Source organism: Siphateles boraxobius, unplaced genomic scaffold (assembly GCF_051911475.1).
Source record: "Siphateles boraxobius isolate OS27281-9 unplaced genomic scaffold, OSU_SipBor_1 48, whole genome shotgun sequence".
Classification (NCBI taxonomy): Eukaryota; Metazoa; Chordata; class Actinopteri; order Cypriniformes; family Leuciscidae; genus Siphateles; species Siphateles boraxobius.
This window is the reverse complement of record NW_027509119.1, coordinates 4,150,577-4,168,442: the sequence shown is the minus strand read 5'-3', so window position 1 is coordinate 4,168,442 and position 17,866 is coordinate 4,150,577. Positions and strand designations below refer to the sequence as shown.

Sequence of the window (17,866 nt, the reverse complement as noted above, 5' to 3'; positions counted from 1 at the left end):
CTCCCCCCAAAATACATCTTTGGCTCCTGGGATTAACAGCCAAACCAGTCCAAAACTTCCCTCTATTCAAAGACCGGAACGACAGGGGGGGAAAAACAAGCCAAACAAATTTGTAATGTAATAATGTTAGCATAATACTGTAAATATTCCTTAAATATGTTTTTATACACACTGTGATGATAATTTTTTTGAAAAATATATTTTTTTAAATGCCAGATCCATGAACTAACAGTTGAAACACCATGATTACCTTATTTGGGTAATGCAAGTTGGAATCTGGTCCTTTCTCTACTTTCCGATCAAAAAGTAGCACAAAATGTCCATCAAAAAGCACACACAATGCCAAAAACAGGAGGAAACAACTCACTTGCATTCAGGTGGTTAAGGTCCCGTTAATATCGACTCAAGTTATCAATACATCAATAACACAATGTGCAGTAGCTGCTAAATGGCTCAAATACACAAGCGGGCCATCCGCGCTTACCTTTTCATTTTTCATCTTCTTGAGAACTCTGCATTCCCCGTCAAGCTCCTCCGGCTCTGATTTAATAGCTAACGGAGAGACAATTCCAACAGTTTCCAGAGCGTTATTCCCAAGTTGCTCTGTCACAGCAATGTCTGCGTTCTGCGTATTGTCAAAGGGCGTGTTGCGTGTGCTCCCAAACGCCTGAGCGTTCGCAACTATCTCCTTCTCAATTGCCACGACTGCAACTGGTGTGCTTTCGCTTTTTTCTTTCTTGTTTTTCCCACTCGATACTTCCTTTTCCTTTTTGCTGTTTGGCACACCGCGTGAGGCCTTGGCGCCTTTCTCGGCACCTTTGCCCGTAGTGGAGTTGCTGGCTCCTGAACTACCTGTCGCACCAGTAACCTCCCCTTGGGTCCGTCCCTGATGCTCCTTTTTTGCTCCATCTGCAGCTGGAGACTTGCTGCTATTGTCCTTTGAATTTTTGTTGCGTTTGGATTTGGATTTGCTCTCTTTGCCCTGAGGGGCACTAACTGGGCTAACGAACTTGATATTGTCTGGCAGAGCCGCTACTGCGCTAGGTGGAGCTGCCATTCCCCCTCCGTCCTTGGTGCCAGACATCTCAAGTTTGTCCTTCTCTAGGTCAGCGTCAAGGTCGATAATCAGATTTCCAACCCCGATATCCCACTCATCACCGCTGTCGTAAGTGTCCACCGCATTCGAGTCCACACCTTTCCCGCCTGCAGTGCCACCACTTAGGGACATTTTAGTGCCAGCGGCCCAGGTTTGTCACAGTAACGTCTGATTTCTCAGACTGCCAGGGTGTGGGGAGAAGGAGAACAGTGTCCTCAACGTATTGATGTCAACTTCCCAGTCGCCCACATTTTGCCCTAGAGGAGAGACATACAAAGAGGGATTATCTGTCTTGAAATTGTACTCTGAAAATAAAACGGTAATGGATGAATATGAAGCACTAAATAAGGACTTGGCTTGCCACGCAGGAGCAAATACACAAAACACGAGCAATAACTTTGAAAAGCAGGACAGTTATAGTGTCCCAAACAGATGCAATCTATCTTTTCCATGTTAATTTGAGAAACTTAACAGAAAGGCATGTTTTCTTGTCATTTTCAGGTACACATTTTTATCTCATCGCATTCGATTCAAATTTCAGTAGCACTATTTTACAGTTCTGTTATGCATGTATGTACTTAGTATCTAGATATTACACAGTTATAACTATAATAACCATAATCCTAACCTCAACCCATGTTGAGTCCAAGTCCATGTAGTAGGGCTGCTCGATTATGGCAAAAAACAATCAAGATCATTTTGATCAATATTGAAATCACGATTATTTAACACGACTATTGGTGGGCGACATGATCAAAATGTTATTTCATTATACGAGTAATTTTCAATATCAGTAAAATTTCACAATTATCGATAGGCTACTTTAGCAAAAACTAATACTAGGTTAACTAATGTAGCTAAGAAAAAGGTTAATAGAAGACAAGTAAACAGTCAGCAATACAATAAGAACAAAGAAACGATTAAACAAAATGGACAAAAAAACAACAAAACAAAAAAACAAATTAAATAGCGCTTTAAGTTTTTCAGGAAGATGTACTAATAGTGGGATTCAGATAAGTAGCAAATAGCCTACAACAGAATCTGAATGTAAATGTAAAAACACTGCATAATATTCAATGTATACATTAAATATAATGTTTGATGAACATTAATGACAGATTTGAAGCAATAATGTTTGGCTGTTGTCACTTTAGGAGCTAATGCACAGATCCAACATACTCTTACACGCATGCATTTTCTTTCTCAGCTGTTTACATTCACTTAAGACATAATCAACTGTATTTATAAGGATGCTTCCCAAAACGCAAATTTGACATTTTTGTGTGTAGGCTATTTAACCGTTTAGGCGAAGCCCATAGTATTCTTTGCTTATGAAAGCACAGAAAGCCACCTGGGGAACAGTGTCTCTTTTGCGGCTTAATACGCTTTTAATAACACTGTTTTATATCAAACAAACATGTCCCGTAATTTAGCAACAGTAGACTATATTTTAAAACATTCACTTATTTGGCTGATTTGGATGTTAAGTTTGGCGCAGTGAGGAATGCACCATTTATGTGGCAGCTGTAAATAATAGTTTAACTCGATTATGTTTTCATAAACGTTGGAAGCCAAAATCAAAAATTAATTACGATGAATTGCTCAGCCCTACCATGTAGCTACCTTGTTTTATTACTCCGTTCTTTCTTGGGTCAGTACACTGTAAATGCATGTACTGTCAAATTAAGTGCAACCAACATTCCATAACTTATTAAATAATTTCTGCAATGGTGGCATTTGTCGATTCAGCGATGGTAAAACAAAGGAAACACTTGTATAAGAGTTTAGAAAGAAGAACATTATACCAGTTGGTACTACTATTCATCCAGATACAAGTGCAGTTAGTAAAGATACATAAAGTTATACACAACAAACTTCACGGACATCAAAATGGATGATGATTTGGTGATTGTGATGATGATTAACTTTTTACACAAAATATTAAAGCTCAACATTTTTTATTCATCAGTCTAGTGAAAAAAGTTTGGCCACGGCAATTAATCATTCATTCAATATTTGTCCATTTTACAGCCGTTTACACCCGGTGTTTTAATCCGTCTCTTGTCCACTTTCCACCACTTCTGTCCTGATTTCTTCAAGTGAAAGGTCTATGTGTGTGGGTAAATGTATGGGATTTTTCAGATCTTTCAATCTAATGGAAAAAATAAGCTTACACAATTTAAATATGAACGCGACCAGAGGTGATGGAAAAACACACGGAGAGCATCAGCTTTAGTTTCTGCTCTGTCAGACACAAGACCAGCCAAACGCTGTGAGTGTGTGTTAAGCCCCTTTCACACAGAGATTCCGGAAAACACACGGATAAAGTGACCCGGGATTTGACCCGGGTTCGTTTGATTTTGGTTCATTAAAAATCCTTAAAAATCCTGTTTTTTCCCGTAAACATCCTGTGAAGACACGTGACATCGATGTGACATGTAATGTCTCAGCAGCGTCTATAGTTTGCTTATGAGCTGCGATTTCTCTCTGGAGAAACCACGCTTGTGCATTTTTTTCTCTGATTCGATCATAAACTAGCGCATTACGTACCGTTTCACTAGCCTGCTTTCACTTCACTTCAGTGTCATCATTACGACACGGCATTGATTCTGGCTTTTGTTCACACAGCGCGCGTTCCGGGACTGATCCCGGCAATGTTACTCGGTCCCCAACCCGGGATCAATCCCGGCTTCAATCCCGGGTCGTGTTTGCGTTCACACAGAAGGCGTTCTGGCAATTTCCCGGGATCAACACGCTGTGTGAAAGGGGCTTTAGAGATCAGGAATGATGACAACATTGTGTTTGGTACGTTTTTCATCTTTAAACCAAACTTGGGTCTTCAGCTGACAAAGTTTAAATCCCGTCTGGCTAGAGCTCTTCTCATAATGTTAATAAAGAGAAGACTGTCTTTTGTGGCTGTTTGAACACATTCGATCACATGAGCGTTTACACTACGAAAGCAATCCGGTCGAATGCGTTTTCCACTAACTCTGGAAGAGCTCGAACGAGGTCAAACTCTAAACATTTCAGACCCTGTTTACACCTGTATTTAGTGTCGTCCACCTGTGATCCGATCGACCAAAAGCCATCTTAATACCAGGTGTAAACAGAGCCAAATATTATTGAGTGAAATTTCCTTCTTTTGCCAGTTCCAAAATCTGCCAACAGTCATAAGTTTTTATAATAAACAGTTTTATGTTGCTTATGGCAACTCTGCTCTCTAGATATCTGCATAGGCTGTTAAAAAAATATATTATCACTTGACCACTACTTCAGTTGTTAAAAGTATATATCTTGCAAACAAGATTAATGCAAAGCACAGTGTTACACTGAACAATGAGCAAAGTTTAGGCTAGATAACAACGGCAACATTTTTGCAAAGACATTCACTTCTAAATAGAAAACAGATCTGTGAAATTGTGAGCATTCTGACCTATATTATGTGCCAAAGTATTGGTTAAGAACACGTGTCTGCTGATATTGGGCTGCTTTCAAAACCTGATGTTTGATGTCTAATTAAAGCAGCCATTCTTTAACACAGGTCATCTCTGCTTTGCAAGGGTACGGCCAAATAAGCCAACACAAGTCAAAAGAGCATGCACTTTGACCTCTGACAGCGTAAATAATTAACACTCAAGTCTGCAGCAATGTCAATGAGGTCGAGCTGCAAACAAGTGCTGGAAAATAACTTAAGAACCCGCTCACGCTAGATCTGTAAGCATCTGATTAACTCATGTTACTCTATCCATATTTGAAATGCTTCGCCAAGCTTAACTGCAGATCAGTTCAGCGAGCGGAGGGCTTTGTTCATTAAGCTGGAGATTATATTAGCCTTTCATTTACTTCCATATAGGTTTTCACAAGTCTCTGATCATCACAAAAGCCAAATAGTGGCATTGAATGTGAGCGATACATTTCAGACACTGATTTCCTAATCAAGCGTCTCGCATGAATCAATGGTGCTTCTACTTCCTATGAGTAGATCAATTTCAAAATACAAGCTTAGAATAATGATGTTTTATTTCAATGGTCAATCCTCAAATAAAATGTATATGCAGAGTTTATTTCATTCCTTTAAAAAATGAGAGATGCATGCATGCATGCATCTATGTATATATATATATATACACTGTATATATATATATATATATATATATTAGGGATGCTAACCGATGACTGTTTGAAAAAAAATAGCCTAATCTCTAAATTAGGCTATAAATAGACAGTGGACTAAACGGTACTACAGTTAGCCATCTCATTTAGAGCTGCACGATTATCACAAAAATCATAATTGCCGATTATTCCCTTGAAATTGTAATTCCGATTATTTATTACGATTATCACAATTTACATTGAATATATATATAGGCATATTATAATACATGTTTACACAAAAATTGTTAACACACACAAGTACTGTCCCCCTTACTTAATAAACACATAAATTGTATGACTCATAGTAAAGACTAGAACAACTTTTTAAATAGCCGTCCCAAACTAGTTTTTTTTTAATACAATGTCACCAGTCATTTAATAATATAAAAAATAACACAAAGTGAAAATAAAGTGGCATTTTTGGGTTATGGAAACGACAGTTACCATGGTAAATACACAATACTAACAAGAACTGTTAATGAAACAGCTCCTGGTGAATAGAATGAAAATCATACCTGTGTGCAAATCCTTCTCAGCTAACACGTGATTTATTGGTATTTTACTTTTATTTCGTGACTTACTAATTTACATTGTAACGACGTTGCATGCTCGTAGTTTCTTTTGCACTTTATACAGTGAAGCGAATCGATAAACAGCGCGCACCGCCGCATTTGCGCTCGACGTTTTGACGCAATTGAAGAGTGCGCGCTACGAGCACAGTATAACGGCTGACAGGACAGTAAAGTCCGTTTTTCTGAGGTGAAAGACTTTTTTATTTCAGCGTAAACTTACGTCACTGCCTGGTATGTCATATTGTGCTGGGTTTTCTGAAGTAGTCGTGATTCGCCTCTCATAACATAATTATGCTCTAAACACACACACGCAGAGTGGATTTTCTTTTGTAATCGCGGTTTTGAACGATTACGTAATCGTGGCATTCGTAATCGTAATTAGAAATTCGATTAATTGTGCAGCCCTAATCTCATTCCAAGATATTTTTGTGTGAAGTGAACAAATCCCTCACACTAAATTTTTCATAACTCGCCTGTTTGTACTTAATAAACCAATAAAAACATTTGGCGTGAGGTCACAGCGTTTGGGTTCGCGCGCTCACAACATTTGTGAAAAGTAAAGGCTACAGGCTAAAACACTCGAGGTTAGAGCCAGGGCAGACAACAGGATGAAGCGTGCAAAGAAAAGTAGTGTGTGGGACCATTTCACCAAAAATAATGACACAGATGTAAGTTGCAACTTGTGTGATACAGTGCTTAAATACAGTAAGCCTACATCATCTATGATGCATCACCTGAAAACGCGACTTGTTCTGTCCGTTATTAGAAGGCACACAGTGAGTTAGACCTGCCTTGGCCGGTGTGTCTTTTACGCATTCTGAAGGTGCCCGTTTTATCCATTGGTTTTATCGTGTTGCAGTCTATTAGGCAACATTCCGCATAAGATGGGCTTAGATTTGGAAATACATTACATCTACATTTCAGTGGTAACAGATAAAGTGATGATGATCATCATCTTTCTTTATTATTGTTAGCACTTCCTCAAACTAAAGCGGCGTCTCTTCGGAGCTGTCATTTTCTTAAATGAGCCGTGGCAGTGTTTCAAATGAGCTTCTAACGCCAGACTAACGCCTTTATTTTCAACGCGATCACCTTGTACCCAAACCATTTCGAAACTAATGAGCCATTTGTCCTCCAATTACATACAAGCTCCTCGGCGCCGCGTTTGCGGGACTCATGTTTTGCGCTGTAGGGGATTTAAAAAAAAGTGACGTGAGTGGAAGGGCGGCGGCGGGACAGTGTGTGTGTGTGTGTGTGAGAGCGGGAGGCAGAGAAATGCAACAGAGTTTCGAAATTGCAGGCGTGGCTCGAAATGGCTGTTATTTCAAATAGCGTAGCATATTTTAAACTAATCGGTTAACCGGTTTCAACCGGCTAATGAGGCTCGGTGGTCGGTAAAGAAAATCTTTAGTTTTCGCCATCCCTAATATATATATATATATATATATATATATACATATACAATACTTCTCGTAAGTTTGTTAACAGGAAAACATTTTTGTACTTTGTTGTTATAAATTATATATCGAATTTTTGTTTTATTTAATAAATAAATTATTAATACAATGCTTGATGTCTAAAATTAGCCAAAAGACATTTAAAAAGAAAACTTCCATCTTGTGCTTGAGTGGACATATTCACATGAATAAAACACTGGTCTCGACGAATATCCTAGTAAACATAATATGTTATATCTTAAGTGAACAACCAGTTGAGAAATAAAATGCATGTGTATCAGTATATTGTATATGTGCACTCGTTCTTAAAGTGACAGCAGCCTAATATTCCTGTTTCAGTCTGTGTCATTAATGTTCATCAAACAATAAAAGATAGAAAAATCCCTCGATGCTCTTGACTGAATAACTTTTGTAACTTTAATAAGGTTTAATCTACATTTAATTTAGGCTATACGGTGAAGACTATGCAGTGCCATTTTATATTTGATTATATTTTTTCTTTACCTGAAAAGACAGCTTACTTGTCTTTAACAACATTCGAAATGTATATGATTTAGGCAAGTAGTTTTTGGTGTCACAGCTTTATTTATTAATTTTGAATTTTCTTTTACTGTTTTTGTGGTGGGGCAAGTGAAAAATTTGGGGCAAGTACAAATTTGAAACACTGTCCTGACCGGGCCAGTTGTGTCCTGTATAGATACCATATTCATACTAAATCATAAAAGCTTTTTGAATCTAGTCTTACAGAAACTTTCCAAATCCTAGATTTGAAAAATGCCATTTTTCCATGTGAAATTAACATGGTTACTTTTACTAAACAGATAAGAATAGGATTCTAAGTTAGGATGATAATTGGGTTGCCATTAACATAAAGATTTGTTTTCGACCACAACCGAGGCGTTGGATTCCCTGTGTAACTATGCCTTGTAAATGACGATAGCCCAGCAAGAACACGACGCAAAAGCTCGTATTGATCGCAGGCCCCTTCATTGACGAACATCATCCCAGATGGTCATTCTTACGTCTAAAGACTGCAGCTGTTCTGCTGGAACAAACCGTCAAAGAGGTCAAAGTCAGTATGACATCTGCAGATAACCTGTCTGTGTACTGCATGTGGGTTCATGTTTGATCCCTTTAAAAGCCCAGGACACGTACAGCTTATTCAATCCGCTGCTTTTTAAACATGCCATTTATCGAATGAGTGTTTTGGGATCATGAATCCCAATATTTTTCAGCCTTTTGAAAATGTATGATAGTTATCTTGATATTTATCTGCTGTAAAATGACTAAAAGTGGCTGAGGGAACTATTATATTGAGCAAAGAGCTGGTGTTACCAAGTCAATTTAAAAAGGCTAAATTCAAGATCTAAAATACAGTAAAAATCTAAGGCATGCTTTTCAGTTTTCCACTATAAATGTACAAAGTGAAGAATGATATCTGATCATTTCTTTTAATGTTCACCAATATAATACAGTAATGGTGATAAATAGGTATTTCACTAAAACATTTTAAGCATCTAAAATGACACTTGAAGAACATTTCTGATAACAGTAATGAATTGTTGAATCTGTGTTTGGAAACATTATAAGTGTTAAGTGAAATTGATTCTAGAAAGAATAATCTCATACTAATGAAACGAGAAATGCTGTCTTTAGGAAACTTAATGCCAAATAAACAATAAAATCAGCCCTATTGACACCACAATGTAACACGGCTTCAAAAGCAGATAGAGAATAACATTCATCTGCATTAGAAAGGTAAAGCACAATCGCACCAAAGTGCATAACAGACCACTTGTAACGTGCAATAAAGATCGAACGCTGAACTGAATGATGCGCATAGCTTGAGCGGTGACGACTGTAAATTCATAATGAGAGTATGGATCTTTCTAAGCATTCACAAACATTACAGAGAGAGCTACAGCAATGCATCTCTATTCCAGCTGTACGCTCCCACCGGCTCGGACCTATTGATTTCCCCGGACTGTCCTGAGACAGGATCAGAGAACATTCAATATCAAAGCTTGGAGCGCTACGCTATATATGGGCTGAAAAACATTTGACAAAAACAGCTGTCTAGACCAAAGCTGAGCAAAAGTTTTCTAGTGTGAAGTCTAGAGAGTAAAGATCTAGCTCTGGCCTGCAGACAAAACTCAACAGCTAAAAGAGAGAAAACAATGTGTCCGAGATGCAGGAAATAGATTCGCCCTCCGGCTGACTGCCAACTCATCTCCACATGAGTACTCTTTACAACATTATTACTGATAAAAGCCAATCGCATTGAAAGCAGATGATATAAAACGTCACATATTTGCCTGTATTTGGTGTCAAGCCACAATTCATAATATTGCAATTTTTGGGACAGTGTCAAATACCTGAAGTGTTACCAATCCCATCTAATAGTGCTGCAGTCGTGACGTCAAAACCCCCCAGTGGTTCCGTCCAGATTTCGTTAAGGGTTTTTATAATGGGGTTTTGAGTAAAATAAGCTCTGTGTTAAACGTAATTTAACGATACTTTGATGTTTTGTTTCACAACGTACACGCACTCGCACCCCAAACGTTCTTATCAAGTTACTTGTCAGAAACAAACAAAAACATTTTCTTTCAATAAACATAACAGCTTCAGAATTTTTGATACGGGTGCGTGTAATTTATGTTGTAGAGTAAAACATCCAAGTATCATCAACTTTTGTTTAACACAGACTAGAGCTGCATGATTCTGGATAAATTGAGAATCATGATTTTTCCGTTTCAAACGGAGATCACTATTCTCCTACGATTCTGAACAAACTAAACAGAATAACACGCAGGCCTAATTTACTAAAGGCTTTGACACATTTTAATTGCAATAGTCCATTTAAAATGTTTAATTAATCTGAATAAGTTATATAAAAATAAAAAACAGGTTAAATGAATGATTCAATGACTCACTCATAAAAACTTCACTTGTGTCATTACTGGATGAATCAGCATTTTTGAAGCATCTCTTGAATGATGAATTCAATGCCAAATACATTTTTAACAGTCACTTGTCGCCACCTACTGGTGTTACAATGTAATGATATAATCTTTATTTGAAGCATCAAGTACTTTCAGGAGGTGATTTACTCTATTTTGATCACTACCGTAGACATCAGTGTTGATATCCGAACTATAAACTTTTATCCCAATTCTTCTGCGATATGAATATTTGTAAGACAGAAATAACAAACCTGTGTACGCTTTCATACGTGACATTTGCTCTCTGTGTCAGCGGCAGCACAACACAGGTCTGAATGATCCAGTGTGATTTGATTCCATAGACAGGCGAATCGTTGTCATTCGGGAACGAGATTCCCATCTTTTAACGATTAATCACGCATCTCTACCACAGTCCTTATTTTTCTCATAAATTGGAAAAAAAAAAACTAAATTATTTCAAAAAATCTTGAGGGAACACTTTCAAAATTAGCCTTCCATGTTCAATGGAGTTCTATATAGAGAACACTAGGGTTCTTGACTCAATTTCAATAAACCCGGTGTGCCAGAAGGGAGAGGATATAGGGATATTCAAGGAGAAATGCATAATCCTTTTATAATAACAGTTTTTTCCATTTTTTTCTAGAGACAAATATTTTTACGAGCTGTCTCATTCATACAATTGAATCACAATATAACAAATTAATGAAAAGAAAAATAATTAATTACAACTAAATCCATTAAATGATCCCATGATGGGACGGTTATATATAAGAAACACCTGACAGAAGCTTCTATAGAAACTTTTCTTCTAAGAGTAAAGGCAGATGATGATGTGTGGCCAATAAAAACGATCGTGCTTCACCGACTGTATTAACATAATCTGTGTCCAAAAGAAGGAAATTGTAAACAAAATACTATATGTGAAGGACTCATTCAATGATTTTCTGAACAAACATCTTCAACTTATCTTGAGGATGTCAGCAGGTGTCTGCACCAACTCTTCAAATAGACCATTTTATAACACTTCCTTCTAAGACCATATAAAGTCTGGGGTTTCTTCTGAAAGCTGATTATTTCCACATGCTATTTATTATGGTTTCCCTGCTTGTCTTTATTTGAGGCTACTTGATATCTGTGCTAATTCTTTAAACCATGCAATAGGGCAAATGCATTTCAGTTCCATTCACACACATACTGAATAGTGCACAATAGGTTCCCCTAGCTAGTAGTACAGTAACATTGACTGAATAAATCTAGATTACATTAACACACCAATGTATGCCAAAGAATAGCATGGTGTTAGTATGGTGCCTACATCTGCAACCATCAGAAAATGGTACAAAATGGACAATGTCAGGAAAACATACAACAGCTTTTTTTCTGTTAGCGTAACGTGTTTCTCTATAGCCTGCAGCAAAATATACATATATTTTCAATTTATATGAAAGATACTAAAATTAGGTTTTGACATAGTATCCCATTATAAATAGCCCATGAAAACTAGAATGAGTGTAAGATTAGTTTTAGAGCTAATAATCCACATCATAAAGCGAACATATTTGGCCTCTACTCAATCAACACCGGTAAAACTTGTGGAATTGTTACGATTATTTAGAATCAGTGGGAAAATCAAGCAAGCAGATACGATAGAAATATGGCATGAAATGTTAACAACACAGTACTGACATATACCATGTATTTTACATTGTAAACGAAATGAATATACTTGAAAGAATATCACTTGGTACTATCATGGTTCGCGTCCAAAAAACACCCCTGATATAATCATGATACCATGTCAAAAAGCCATGGTAATAACATGGTACCTTTTGTTAGTGTATAAGGACTGCTCTGAAGACGTGTGACTGTTGAAGGTTGTATTATCTGGAGTGAGTTCTGTGTTTAGCAGTGATTCACTGCGAATATTCGGATACTCGCACACATCCTTTGACATTCATAACAGACTCGAGCTCTTCCACAGAGAACTGCAACTCCAGCATAAACAAACCACAGTCGTTTTAAGCAGTGTCGGGGTGTTTATGGACTAGCGACCCGTTTATTTGTGCTCGTAATCGAGTAAACTGGGACTCGTTGTTCGATTCGCCGCACCTAACGCGCTGCTCGAGCGCATTGGTCCGCGACGCGTTGCTCTTGAGGAAATGACTCTCTAAGATGGTCAAAGCATGTGTGAGCCATGACAACCGAGCTAAGCTAACGGGCTAAAGCACCTCCAGTCTCCATCTGCACCAATAAAACACCACCCCCTACCCACAAACACACACACACACACACACACACACACACACACACACACACACACACACACACACACACACACACAAAAGAAATGCATTAATCCCAGTGTCACTTACCCCACACGCGAACCCCTATCCAGAGAATACTTATGTACATTCCATAGAGGAAGGTGGAAAGGCCTCTGGATTTGCGCACGGAATTCCAAAAATGATCCCAAAGCAGTGCACTTCCCAACACATCCAGCAACTAGAGAAAAGGAAGGCCAGCAGCCATCACACTCCTAAAGATCCCGTTCAGAAATGCAAACACTGCCCTGAAACCGGCATCGCCGGATCGAAATAGCACAGCTTTCTTCAAATACGTCTTTCTTAAACTCCAAGACGATAAATCCAACATCTCGGCACGTCCATTTTCACGTATATTCATTCATTTCTTCCCTTGAGTTGAGTCCTAGATCCCTCGCTCCTTTCAGTAAGAGGGATACAATGTAACTAAAGGGCAGGAGGAGGAAGCGCCATGAAATCCAGGAGAATGATCCGGATGGATTGAACCCTACGCGCGCAGTGCGCGGTAAGACGCGGAAACTGGATCAGTCGATCGTTTTTCCTGGAATTTCCAACATGTGTTTGTATGTGTTTATGAGTTCAACACATTTAAAAAGCCTTCTTTTCTACCTTAACTTGTTTTCCTCTTCCTGGTCTTGTTTTAACATATTATTTCTTAATGTTTTTTTTATATGAAATGACAAATTGATTTTACAAATTCAATTCAATTCACATTTATTTGCATAGCGCTTTTCACAATACACACCGTTTCAAATTCAAAACAGCTTTACAGAAAATGCATGAGTCCACAATGCAATTTACAGTGATCTGTTATCAGATGTAACTGTTATGTATTTCAGAAATGTCCATATACAAATCACACAGTAAGCTAAAAATGTATTAATTTGATCAATGTAATAATTTAAGGCAGAAACAATGAGTTCATTGAAGTAATGAATACATGTTTGTTAACAAATTATTATGACATATAGAAATGTCAAAGACATGTTGATTCAGAGTTTGCATTAAATTCAAACTAAATTTAGTTAAAAGAAAATGCACCACAAAAATGTTTATTCAATTGGGCTTCATTAACTTCTTTGAATGACCATTAATTAGTTCTTCAGTGACTAAATATTATTTAGATGATTCTGTAGACTTGCAATGAATGGCATTAACATCCTTCAGTTTTGGATAATAAAAAGGACTAGTTCGAACAGACCATGGTTTTTGCTGTCATACTGAATAATCAAATACAATTTAGTTCTCCTGCCTACATGAAAACTCTTATTAAATGTCGTTCCAAACACATTTGACTTTTTCCTCCATGAACTTTATCAGTTTAGCATACAATGAAACTGGGAAGTGACCAGGGGCTGCTAAGCCTAAAAAACACACACAAAAAGGACCATAAAAGAAGGATAAAAGGGATCTGTATACTGTTTTGCAAACCTTCTAAAGAAATACAATCTTTTTTTTTTTTTGCCAGAGATTTGCAATATGGTGCAAATATGGTATAACGATACACTGCACCAGCTTTCCATCCAAAGTTGCGAATTTAACTGAAGCAGAAAATTGGAATATGACAATATAACATTAAACATTTGTGAATAAAGCAGCATTTCCATCCCATGTGTTCAAGGGAACAAAATAGTCACTTCCTGGTAAATTGCAGTAATAAAATGAATAAATCAGAAATAAAAATGGAAGTAGCTGCAATCAGGGAAGAAACTGTGGCTCTTTTTTCCTCCATCATGAATGAGTTGCGTCGCAGAGCGACACAATAAACACTGTCATGTTCGCTAGCGTTCAAATGCTAGTGTTTGGGAACACAATCATGTGACACTAATTATAATTATACCCGACTATTGTGATGACAAACTTTATCTCAGAAACGTCAGAACGACAAAACCAACATTTGAGATGCAATAGGTCCGCTGGTAAGTGCAGTTATCCAATCACGTCCTCTGTTGAGGCAGTCACATGTTTTTTTTATTGAGCATCGAGGGGTTTATTCGGTAAATGTGTTTTCATCTTTGTTTATGTGCATATCCTCTCAAAGGATAAAAAATCCACATCAACTGAAAGTGTTTTTACGCACCATACATTTCCATCCAGCTTTTTTATGTGATATCCCAAAATTTGCATAAATGGAAATAGAATGGAAAATGCCACAAGTATTAGGAAATTAGCAACATTAACATTGCGCCAAACATCCTTCATGTTTGAAATGACATGAGGTAGTTTACAAGATAGACAAGCCTGAATTTACATTTTGGGGGAACTATCCCTTTAAAAAAGGAGGAGTTAAATGATTAAACACTTGACATTTGTTACTACAGTAAGATTGCTGGTGAGAACATGATTTATCTGTAATGATTTTGATTTCAGTTGGTACATGATGACTGACAGCATTGCTTTGCTTTTGAAGTATGACTAAGCCCAGACCTACCATGTGTTAATATAGCAAACACACATTTATAACACTCAAAGATGTCCTAATAATGTACAAACGCCATTTGTTGATGTGCATGTAGGCTTATTACTCTTTCACTTCTTGCATAGCTCAGTGAAACTCCCCCAAGCAATGCTGATAACAAACGGGCATCTCCAGGTTTCATCAGAAGACACTTCTCACAGCATTTCTGGTTCCTGGGTGGCAGCGTCGAGTCTGTAGCCACAGGTACAATCATTTGCACTTTCTTTTCTTCGGGGTTAACAGAGTGAGGCCTGTCAAACAGTGGTGAGAGAAGGAAACGCCTGTGAGGAAAGTGCTGACTGAGAACAGGAAGACCTGCTGCTGACATTCCTTCTACAACCTAAGCCTCTTTCAAAATGCCCCCTCATTCAAATGCAAAAACATAAGCTTTTCATAAGATAATTAGCTCCTTCACACTTGAATCGCGCTTTTAATAGCTCATACTGTGTGTTTAAACAAACGCAGGAAATTTGTTTGAATGCTCCATAATAATGTTGTTTCATTGAGAAACATTTTCATTTATAAATCCCACGCATCGGCCGTGTATCGAATCCCACCCAAGATCAAATCTCTGTGAAAAACTGAATTTAGGAAGGTTTTCCGCACTTCCCGAGAAAACCTCTTTTGTACTTCGGCACAAAGGAGCGTCCCAGCACTCAAAAGCTTCAATCTTACACTCAAACGCTATTAGTATTTTGGACAATTAGTCACACATCACAATATGATGGAAAAAAAGAAGCAAAGTGAGTGAGATGCTGTAAAAGGGTGGATCATATGCATTTTCACATAAGCTCACATTTCAGCTCGAATAAATATAAGCAGGGCTTGACATGAACTTTTTTGCTCCCCAGTCACTGTGGCTATAGAGGTTTTCAGGCTCTACTCAACATTTTCACTGGCCACATTTTTGACATTGATACCATGGGGGAAAAACGGCTATATAGATATTTTTTATATTATATCATAATTTGGCAGCAGGTATTTTAGGCTGCTGTCACTTTAAGACATGACACACGGATCCATTGTACTGTTACACATGCGTTTTCTTAAAATATATATATTTATTTAAACATTATCTTTATGCCAATTAAGCGCATTTCCTCCTTTCTCAATTGTTAGTAGTGTGCTGTAAATGTGAAATATAAAATAAGTTTAATTTGCAAGTAATTGTATTATTTTTAATTAGAAGAAACACATTTTTAAAACTCATGGTCAATCACATCTTTTTTCGCATTACAGGAATTTGGTATGAAATTGACTTTTATTAAATTCATTATTAATTTGAGAGAATTACTCAAAATGATTCACATGATATTCGAACCCCTCCAAAAAAGTGAAGCAATCCCAGAACAGACTCTCTATTCACCAGCCCGCAGATGCTAGCTAACCACTTATCATGTTGATGTATTTCCCCGTGTTGAACGTCCCGTTTTGCACAAGAAGAGGGAAATATATGCTCCACGGCCACTTTAATGCAGTTCCCATCATGCAATCTCCCGTTAATGGAGCCAGTCATTTGCTCTTTCTGCTGCAGAGATGCCTGTGTCACAAAGAGGCCACTCAATCACTCTGAGAGCAGCAGGCCCAAAAACCTGAGAGGCTTTGTGGCCCAAATAACAAGAGCAGCTCCAGTATGAGATCTCCAGCACAATTGCCTCTTTAGTAAGCAGAAAATTCCTTGCTCAGCCAAGCGGTTCTGGTTCAGACCGTCGGCTTTATGAGCTGGAAATCCAATTGAGATTAAAAGGGAGCTGGGTAATTATATGGCAAAAAAAGACAAATATATTATGCGTAATGTATTAAAGAGCAGATACACAAGTAGTCTTCAGCCTTTTATTGCAGAAAAAGCACTAACATTCAATTAGGGAATGATTCTGGTTTAGTTATCTATTGATGGTCATCATATGCAACCATTTGACATGGTTATTCCCACTGTCTGACACGGCCGACGACTCTCTGTTCCTCGTCTCTTGACCACCACGGCTTTGTTTCGGGTCACGCCGGCTGCATTAAACACTTCTTGGCACTTTGGTGGCTCTGGCTCTCCAGTTTCCCTGTGTGAGAGAATGGGGAGGGGTGAGGTTAATGGTGATTCAAGTCCCAGTGACCTTTTCAAAGCTCCCTGTCAAACAACCGAAAGCTGCCCTGCTGAGCTGAGGGCTGGGATCAGGAAGAGAGAATTTATGAATCCGTTTACACACACATTCACACCTACAGCACCTTTTTCACACTTTCTCATCGTACATACAGGGATTGCAGTGCCGTAAAAGTCACACTGATACATCATTACTCAGGGACGGGTTTAAATCTAGATGTTGCATTGCATTCACAATAGTTCATTTGTTTAGTGTAAAGAGAAACAAATTCGGAGAATATGGATTCACAACCAACTAGCATTCAGAGAGCTTACATATTTTTCCTAGAATGATGTACAACTTTCCATTGCATGTGATTTGACACAGAATAAAGGTTCTGTAGGGATGTCAATAGATTGCATTGATGACTAATCTAATGCGTTTCTTTTTAGCTCTTAGAATGATTCATAACTTTAAATTTGCTAAAAAATCTCTTTGAAGTCTAAATGTATTATTTATAATTCCAAATGCAGTTAATCTAGCAAGGAATACAAGTGTAATATATGTGTGTCATATTGATGTCGCAGCATCTTCTAGTATCTTCTTTATAACACTGTTTCACTCTTAGGTGGAATTGCATATTTGTTGAGCTTCTGTAAATACATGTTACCATAAAGACTGCAAATGACTACTTTTGTTAAAAGTCCAACTTGGATTGGGTTTTGTCATTAGGAAGGCCATGAAGCGTTATTGTCAAATTAAGTCGAAG

At 37.8% G+C, this 17,866-nt stretch overlaps 2 protein-coding genes across 2 annotated transcripts in view; both read right to left on the bottom strand.

Annotated features, from left to right (window-relative positions):
• znf609b (zinc finger protein 609b) overlaps positions 1-13,017 on the bottom strand; it is a 69,582-nt gene extending 56,565 nt beyond the window's left edge. Inside the window, exons 1-2 of the mRNA XM_077201625.1 lie at positions 12,616-13,017; positions 485-1,353 (exon numbers count right to left, since the gene is read on the bottom strand). Coding sequence (XP_077057740.1) covers positions 485-1,228 — 744 coding nt within the window. The 5' untranslated portion in view covers positions 1,229-1,353; positions 12,616-13,017. The remainder of the gene's footprint in view (positions 1-484; positions 1,354-12,615) is intronic.
• Positions 13,018-16,841: 3,824 nt separating this feature from the next.
• trip4 (thyroid hormone receptor interactor 4) overlaps positions 16,842-17,866 on the bottom strand; it is a 90,126-nt gene continuing 89,101 nt past the window's right edge. Inside the window, exon 13 of the mRNA XM_077201629.1 lies at positions 16,842-17,076. Coding sequence (XP_077057744.1) covers positions 17,018-17,076 — 59 coding nt within the window. The 3' untranslated portion in view covers positions 16,842-17,017. The remainder of the gene's footprint in view (positions 17,077-17,866) is intronic.